The sequence below is a fragment of the Cystoisospora suis genome, assembly GCF_002600585.1.
Source record: "Cystoisospora suis strain Wien I chromosome Unknown contig_434, whole genome shotgun sequence".
In the NCBI taxonomy this organism is placed as follows: domain Eukaryota; phylum Apicomplexa; class Conoidasida; order Eucoccidiorida; family Sarcocystidae; genus Cystoisospora; species Cystoisospora suis.
In genome coordinates, this window is record NW_027153235.1 from 19,288 (window position 1) to 28,331 (window position 9,044).

At 46.4% G+C, this 9,044-nt stretch overlaps 1 protein-coding gene across 1 annotated transcript; it reads left to right on the plus strand.

The window, feature by feature from the left end:
* The first annotated feature begins 1,778 nt into the window (after positions 1 to 1,778).
* On the plus strand, positions 1,779 to 5,573 carry CSUI_001106 (ribosomal protein rpl27). The gene is made up of 3 exons (XM_068061312.1): positions 1,779 to 2,978; positions 3,680 to 3,763; positions 4,628 to 5,573. The coding sequence occupies exons 1-3, from the start codon at positions 2,009 to 2,011 to the stop codon at positions 5,005 to 5,007; spliced, it is 1,434 nt and encodes a 477-aa protein (XP_067926714.1). The 5' UTR covers positions 1,779 to 2,008; the 3' UTR covers positions 5,008 to 5,573.
* Positions 5,574 to 9,044: the final 3,471 nt, after the last annotated feature.

A 9,044-nucleotide genomic window follows, 5' to 3' on the forward strand; every position in this document is an offset into this window, starting at 1 on the left:
CATACCATGAAACACAGAGAGCTAGTTCCCCATCTAGAAAGACGTATTGTTCTACATGTCTCCGTATGTGTCTGTCATGTATAGATAGACGTATCTTTGTACACACATACATACGTTCCTTACACCTAGAGGGACATACTTATGCTGTATGGGCGGGCATCACCACCCCTACGTTCACACAATATCGACCTGGGTATACACCTACCATTGTATACATACATGCATACATTCATACATATACGTACATACTTACTCATTTCACTCACATATTCATATACACGTAAATATACATACTTACATAATCATACATACATGTTCCTGCATACTCGTACGTGCTAGACATGCATAGGTGCATATTCAAGCAGATATCCTCATAGCTACACACACCATACGCATTTTTATTTTCATACATCCATACATATAGGTCTCTGTGACCATAGATGTATGGAGCCATCGAATGAGAGAAAAAGAGAAAGACTCGGCTGTGTACTTGTGTATATTTGTATAAATCTCAAGCACTAGTATCTACCACTTGGTGTCGTTTCACGGGAGTAGAAAGAGCTGGCTCTCTTTTCGTCAAGCGTATCTTCCAGAAGCACAGAGATTCATCATTCATTCGCCCGTTCCATTCATTGAACTTCTTCTTTTCTGGCGCTTAGAGTCTAGCAGTTGGATGCAGTAGTCTACCCGTTTTTCGTAGAGATACAAGGAGATCTCCGAAAGTATGGAGATCTATCTGTATATCTACGCACAGGAAATGTCGTCACATGCACAATCACGAATACAGCTATATATGTATATGTATGTATACTAATAGGTATCATATGTGTATGCATTTTCATAGAGGCAAACGTGTGATTCTTAGAAGAAAAGTTTATACATGGAGAAAACGTCTTTCTCAAGGAAAGTGAAGGATATAAGAGAAGGCATAAACACACACACACACAAATACATTCCATCAGTCACCTGAAAATTCAGCAAGGCCTCGAAAAAGATCTATTAACGAGTAACGATACTTACTTTTATCTGTCTTTCTTCAGTCAACCTATCTATTTCAATCTAACTATCTGCCTCTAAGGTATATGTCCATCTATCTATCTTTATCTATCTATCAGTCTTCTATCTATCTGCCTATCTGTAATCTACCGAAGATCGCTTGAGTCGACTATGAGTGTTCTTTTTTCCTCTTCTTTGAGCTAATTCTTTACTTCATCGTCGTCTCTCACGAGGATACACGCAATAACTGGTGTATGCCTTTCTTTAGAAACTTCTCTCCCTCATTGAAAGTAAAGACAAACGACCCAAATGTCCCATCTGAACAAATTTGCTTGAACTCTCAAGGCTTAGAAAGGAAGATAGGAAGGGGTAGAGATAGGTGAAGAACCTACATCTCGAGAAATCGGAGTTTTTTCTCTTCTTGATCAGGTGATACTGCAAATACATGCTTCATACATCTCTATGCTTAAACTCTCCTTTCCTTTCCTTCGTTGCTTCTTCTTTCTGTGGAGACGACGTCAGTGAGAGCCATGTGTATCTATCCCATTCTCTCTCTGCAGAGAAACGGAGCCATAGAGAGAGAGAGCAGACTTGTAGACCAACAAGATTCTTTCTTGAGTCGATAGACTATTAGCTAGACTTGCAACGTATCCGTGTTCTGTTTCTAGCCGTGTCTTGTGTCTGCATGCATTTCTTTCTTTTACTGCTAGCATGCAAACCAACAGAGAGAAAGAGAGAGAGAAGAAAAGAGAGAAAGAGTGTCTTGACATAGCTGACGTGCCCTGTCTTGTTTGATACTAGACACGTTTAAAATTCTTCAAGGTCCTCTTGTTCTCCTCTCTTCGGTCCCCTTCTCTGACAGTTCTTCTTTCTTTGCTTATCCGTGTCCTGTTAAAAGAAGAAGATGAGCTTCCATTGCAACTCCCCCGCCTGTAAGAAAGAGAGAATAACGAATGGTGACTTTATCCTCTTCTCTTTTCATACACATCATCTGAGATAACTGAATGAACTCATGACGATGCTTTCACGGAGATTCGTCTTTGTCTCCCCTCCTGGTTCTTTCTTTAACCTTTCTCCTCTCTGCTCGTTTCTTCTTTTCTTTAGCATATCACGTTCTGAAGTTTCTCTTTCATCCGCATCACCACTATCCTTCTCAGTAGCCTCTTCACCGACGTCATTCTCTTCTTCTCCTTCCGTCTCATTCAAGAAGATCGGGAGAAGCTTCTCTAAATCTCAATCAGAAGACTCTCCTTTCTCCTTGGTTTCCTTGTATGGTATTCACTCTCGCCTTCCTCCTGTGACTTCATTAGACACCTTCAAAGCTAAGGAAGAAGCGAAAGGTTCATCCTCTTTCCAGAGAGATTCAGATTCTCTTCCGCCTCTTTCTTCTGCTTGCTTCTTACAAGCCTCACACAAGCCCTTTCTACATGGCATGCCTTACTTTCTTTCTCCAAGGAATGGTAGAAAGAATCGAAAGCCTCTCTTTCTCTTTTCTTCTTCTTCTTCTTCCTTTCGTAGTCCCACTTCCTCGCCCAAACGTTCTCTGTCCTACTCCTCTCCAACTCTCTTTCCTTGTTTCTTTCCTTGTGAGCCTTCGACAAATCAGCCCAAGGTATTCCAGCGAGGTCTCAGAGAAGAAGATTCTCCCTTTTTCTTCTCTTCTTCTTGTTCTTCTCCTTCTTCTCCCTCTTCTCGTCTTCATCAGCACCATTCCGGTGGAGATGTTTCTCTGTCTCTTCATTTGTGTCTCCACTCTGCTGTAGAGGAAGGCAAGAAGAAAAAGAATCTCACCAACATACCTTCTTCCTCTTCCTTCTCGCCTGTCTCTCCTTTCTCTTTGGATCTTCATCTGCTTGTCTGTGAGAGAGGGTTTGGTGGTTCTTCATCTTCTTCGTTCGGAAATTCTTTGAGCTGTCTGTACGCTACAAAGAAAGGAGGGGGAAGCTCAAAGAATGGAAGAGACAGCAACCCCAAGTTCCTAGGTAAGTTAGAAAGAAAAAGAGAAAGAAAGAGAGAATGAAAGAAAGGAAGAGAGAGAAGTCTGAATGCGTCCTTCATTCTCCATCGGTGTGTGAATAGATAGACAGAGAGATGAAGAAGTACAGGACTGCCTGCCCCAGGCAATGTTAGAGGTTTCATAAACTGGAGTGTCTATACACTCCAAGCTTTCTCACGAATCTTTCAGACTTGAAATTTTGTTCGAACGCGTCAGAGGGAGGGAAAAAGGAAGACGGAGAATGTTGTGAGTGATCTTTCCCTCAAGGATTCTTATATAGTCTCTTCTCTACATCTTTGTCTGTTTATGGAGAGGTGCTAGAAAACGCTTCAAGAGAAGCGATTCCTTGTCGGATATGAGGGACACGCACTTGAGGTGTACATACACTGGGAGTGTGGTCTTCCAAAGTGAAACTCTCATCTCAGATACCGTCTTTCAGAAGTTTTTTCTCCTTTCGTGCCCTCATACTTCTGTCTCTACATAGGCACCCTGTACACTTATATTGACACGAGCATCTACGTATTAGAAAAGCAAAAGACCCTGTATCTCTACACCTGTTCGTCTGTCTCTATCTATCTATACAACACTCTAGAGATATCTTTTCCGGATGTCTACGCACCTGGGTGGAGACTTCTGTCTGTAAATATGTGAAATCTGCTGTTGAATGCTGTCTCCTGAAAACCCTAGGGGTGAAGAAGTTCGGAGGAGAGTTTGTGCTGCCTGGCCACATTCTTGTACGCCAAAGAGGCTCAAGATATAAAGCTGGAGATGGTACGAAGGACTAACGAAGGAACTCCTTTCAACCTCCTCTTATAAGAATTACCTACTCACTCTCACATATCAATCAGTCTGTATGTATGCTTCACAATATACGTTTGCTTCTATACTTACTTCCAAGCTATCGCCCTCTTTATCAGTTTGTGCATCTCTCGGCCTTCATATGTATCTCTCTTCCTATGCATGTGTCTTCTATGTATCTATCTCTTTAAATATCTATCTCGCTATATTTAGATATGTGTATATACGGTGACCTTCCTATAAAACCACTCTGGATGGACTTTCTCACTCTGTCCCAGCCACTGATATAGAGTAGCCCTAGCTTGGCTCTGATGACCGCCCGCCTGCTGTCCCCTTGACGGCCAGTCATGTGTTCAGAGCAGCTCAAGAGGATCTTCTATCGCTAGTACAGGGTATGCGAGGATGCGAAGGCAGATAATACCTTCACTTGTTGATAAGTCGGAATAGACAGATAGATAGATATGGGTGTGCATGGCTTCTCCGGTGGTGCCTATGCGTGCCAAGATATATCCCTATATATACATGCATATACACATGGAGCTCAGTAACAAAAACTTCTCTACCCACTCTCACTCATAACAATGTACAGACCTGTGTTGTTTGGCTTTTCACTACTTTCTTGGATTTCACTTATCCCTTCTACATCTATGAACTGTCTATACACCCCAGTCCTCCTATGACTGTAAAAGAGATCGACCAATATATCCACATCTACATATCCCCGACTGCTACCTTATCTCTTTTTCTCCTTACTTTTCCTTTGTTCTCTCTTAAGATGACCGTTACATGTCTTCTAATTTCTTCTCTTTCTTTCTTTCTTTCTTCCTTGTTCTATAGGAGTGAAGCTATGTCGAGATGATTCTCTGACAGCTGTACGTAGTGGCTTTGTTGACTTCAATCCTGTCTACAAGTTTGAATTTCACTACAAGAAACGCCGATGGCTTCAGAGACACCGCCGACGCATCCACGCAGGCTACTTAGTGTCTGTTCTAGATAGAAAAGAAGACTCTCCAGGATATCAAAAGCGTGAGAAACTCGCACTTATACGTACGCTCTCCTCTGCTTGGGTAAGCGGAGAAGTTTCCAGCAGTCTCAAGGGGTCTTATTCTTCTTCATCTTTCTTTCCTGAGAAAGATGAAGAGAACGGAGTAATGGCCTCTCCTTTATCCGGGGAGGAACAAGAAGAAAGAAGAAAAGAAGACTTGAGGAAGGTGTGAAAAGAGAGAAAACGAATTCCTATGACAAGGCTTGTGGTGATGAAGTGATTAGATCAGTTGATGTATTGGTGTGTTGATGCATGCGACGAAGGCATTATCGTCTAAGGAAACAGGAGAGGTCGATTCGAATCTCTTCACAAGGGAGGTGTCTTCTCGCGGGTGTGTGATGCCAAGAGAGTTCTTATCCGCTGAAAAGAAGAAAGATGTCTGTTCTTGCTTCTGTCGTTTTTTTTGTCTGTTCCTAGAGACACGTTTCTGAAGAACTGACTCTTCTTTTCCATTTCTCTCTCTCTTTCATTTCTCGTCTTCATTCCACAGTCTTCTCTTGAGAATTGGCTCGCTTCTTCTCTCCTCCGTTTCGTTCTTTTCTCTCATTAAATTCTTGCTCCCCTAACGTAACAAGGCTACTGCTGTGGTGAAACCTTCGTCTGCGCACGGTTCTCTGACTGGTAAGCTTCGTGTCTTTTCTTTTAGAAGACTGTTTCGATGCCTAAGAATCGATTTAGAGAGCCGGTTGACTGCATGCTGTAAAATCCCTATTTTTAATCGCTGTGGTAATTCCTCCCTCAGATATTCTCTCTATAGAATAAACCGTAGAACTGCGAAAATCTTCAGAACTGATATCTCTCCCCATCAACAGAGACGTGAAGAAAAAACGGAGACTCGTGAACAAAGCCAAACCTCGCCCCCTTCCCGAAGGTGAGTTTTTACGATAAAATGTCCTTGTTAGCAGGAACGGTTAGTCCTAAGTATTCGCTGTTTAGTGGTACGCAGCAGAGTTCAAAAGTCACTGGCAATAACAGACCTATCGCGGGGAGTTCACTCGGCCTTATGGCGTCTTCTTATCTTACGCCGGTGTTTTGCAATCTTACAAGTCATAAGCTTGGAGGTGATCCGAGTGTCTTCAGCAGCACTGACATCGATTCGACGTAGTATACGAAGCGTTGATTTGTTCTTTCCCTTCGTCCACGTAAGGTTGTTAGTACATCTCGAGGCTCATAGTTCCTCGACTGACTGAAGTATTATGAAGTCGCCACGGGTTGCTGTCGACCTTCGCCAGCATCTCTATCGTCACGCTAAGGGCCGCAGGCAGACATAGTGTGAGTGCTCAACACACAGCCTCGAACGTCGAGTCAGTGTTTTATACTCAGGAGTGACTTAGACCCAGGCAAGCTAAGAGTTGGTCAAACAGCCTATCAAGTTCCCGGCCCGGTGCGCCAGACAGGCTCAAAGGGAAGAAAAATGGGAACCATCAATAGGCTCGGCTCACCTCTGCTCAATGTCCACGGATGCTTCCATGAAAATTTCTCTGGGGAAGGTCAATCTGACAACGGAAGCTCTTCTCCTCGGGGCAACCCACGTGACGATGGATCACTCTAAGAAACGGTGTGTTGGTGTTTGCTGCACCGCTAGGACAGCTAGAAATAGGAAAATTACAACACGACAAAAAACAAAGAGAAGGGCTGTTCAAGTGACGAGTGTCATACCGTGTCACCAAACATTACCTAGCCCTCCATGCGACTTTCTACGTCGCCGCTCCGTCACACGGAAGTTGTAGTGGGGCAGGTCTCTACCAGGTCAGGGCCGGAGGAAGCGTTGCGGCTGACAAGTGGTCTGTCTGCCAGTGCGGAAAAAACTGGTTTGCTATGAAAAAAAATATCGTGGCAACGGCCCGGATGAGACGGCCACCCTGCCAGTATATGTGTAACCTTCCAGTATTCCTGACGAAGTTCCACGAAGGTATGTCCACGGAGAGCCGTCCCAATCTGAAACGTTTCCCGCGGAGAACGGTGGGGGCCCGTGACAGCACCGAATACGTACTGTCGTCGGGTTGGATTGAGAAAGAATCGAAGGCCAAACAGAGTGGCTACTTCCTCTCAAGCGTTCTGTTCTTACTATGGGTCCTGCAATGCAACACAAAGTTGCGCCGAGGTGTTTATGTTTCACCAGAACGCGAGAACAGTGAGCGTCTTGGAGAGCGCGGGGCCCACCTGGAGGCAGAGCAGCAGATCATGCAGCTTGTAAGCAGCGTCTGCTGGCTACACACTTTTTTGCTGGCAACAGTGTGGTTCAGACGGGGAGAGACGAAACGAGATCGAGTGCACAAAAAGAGTTCCTGTCAGCTGTTTTGGTGGACCAAAGAGCCGCCGTCGTTGGGCGCCCTCTTTTCGGAAGCCTAGTAGTGGTACTGCACACGACCGCATCGTCATCATGAAACTCGCCGGGCTCCCGCGTGGCGGCACAGCTCTTCTTTTGCTAGTCGCTCTTTCTGTTGCGTGTGAGCCCTACGCTGAAAGCCACCAGAGGGGTGGAGATAATCAAATCTCCGCGGCGGTCCAGCAATCCACAGGAGACACAGGAAGTGAGTCTTCTGCAATTCAGGTGTGCGGGGCACCGCAACGGGACAACGGTGTTGCGCAGAAAAAAAGACTGGACCTGAAGGCTGTAGTAAACAAGCCTCTTCAGTTCAGCTGCGGAGAGAATCAGACCCTCGCGCCGGCAGACGAGAAGACAACCAGCTTCGTAAATTTTTATGCGTACAACAATGTTGACGGTACCTGCAACGCTGACGACAAGAAATCCTTGAAGGGGGAAAACATTGGGGCGAGTCTCGAGGCAGCACCAAAAGCAGGGAGCGATGAGGAACCCAGTGCCGGCTCGGCACCAGTTTACACATTCCGCTATGCTACAGAGCCAGAAGCAGAGAAGCATTTGTGCTACGCATGTAACGCCGCTGCACCGGGGGTTCCTAACGGACAGGGGCTTCTTGGGAAAAAGGCCGAAGCCGCCTGCACGGTCCATATCACGGTGCCTAACAAGACTACAACAACACCAGCTCCGACAGGGACAAGCTCAACCTCGAACGCTCATGCTATGACTGTCTATGCGGCGACTGCCACAGGAAGCTTTCTGGCAGTCACACTTCGGATGTAAAAAACTCGGACAAGCTGCGACGTCGCTCCCTCCTCTTTATCCCGGAGAGTGATCCCGTGGTTTTTTTCGCAGAAGGTGACGTCCTCCTGCGGGCCAGTAGGCTCGGGTTTGCGGAACACAGTCCGTCAAAGAACGTCAACTGGAGACCCACGGACGGAAAGGTTCACACCTGCCTACCCTGAACGATACTTCAGGTGTCGTTTCTCTGATGTGATATTGTGTCCTTGCGGGCCTTGAATGCGAGCTGGTGAAACAGACTCCATCGGAGATGAATGGTTGAGGGTGAACGACTGAAGACTCTGGGACCAGGAACGTAACACCAGTGATTCAGTGTTTCTGGGGAAAAGTTTTCTCTTCCTGGCACAACCCAGGTGGCTCACAACGCGTCGCGAACCGACGGAGTTCGCTCGTATCAGAGTGGCACTGACGCGAGGAGCTGCAAGAGATTCCCATCTGCGTGCTGATGTGAGAAATCCTTCTAGAACCAGGCTTACACTAGAGAAAGCTCGCTGACACGCCTAGAAGCGGGAGCAGCACAGTACGCACCTGGAAAGTGGAAAGCGGGGACGCTCAACTGAGAAGCACGCTATCGCTAGCTGGGGATCACCGTAGTGTCTTGGCGGGGAGTTGCGGTATGGACTGCTTCACGTGGCACCACATTGCACCCTGCTAGGTACCGTAGGTCCCGGAACGCGGCAGGGCTTGGAGGAGTGAGATTGAGGTACGCTAGGAAAGGTGACGACATTCACCTCACACTAGCTGGCTCCGGAGCTACAGTCTCAGGGACTCCCGGGATCTAGGGTTTAACGGCCTCGATTATTGTTGGAGGGCACAGCGAAGTGAGGGGGAGAAGACCAGACAGAGGGAAGTGCTAACGGGTGATACAACCGGACTCAGAAACAAGGAGGGAAGATGAGTGGATATGAGTGGAGACCGAACTAGAACCCGGGACACGGAGGGAGTCAAATTGATACAAGCCGGAGCCTACATCTCGGGACGCCGTAACGCTGTAGCAGGTATGTGAATATAGTCGAAAAATCACTTCAAGGGGAGGAATGCACCGGCGCTGGAAGCGGCGTCGCCGTCCGGGCTGAAGCAGTGCA

What these genes read in the sequence shown, in the direction of transcription:
- CSUI_001106 (XM_068061312.1), top strand. Translation starts at nt 2,009, where the DNA reads ATGACGATGCTTTCACGGAGATTCGTCTTTGTCTCCCCTCCTGGTTCT. An exon ending in CAGCAACCCCAAGTTCCTAG is followed by an intron (nt 2,979 to 3,679) that starts GTAAGTTAGAAA and finishes TGAAAACCCTAG; the next exon opens with GGGTGAAGAAGTTCGGAGGA. An exon ending in AAGATATAAAGCTGGAGATG is followed by an intron (nt 3,764 to 4,627) that starts GTACGAAGGACT and finishes CTTGTTCTATAG; the next exon opens with GAGTGAAGCTATGTCGAGAT.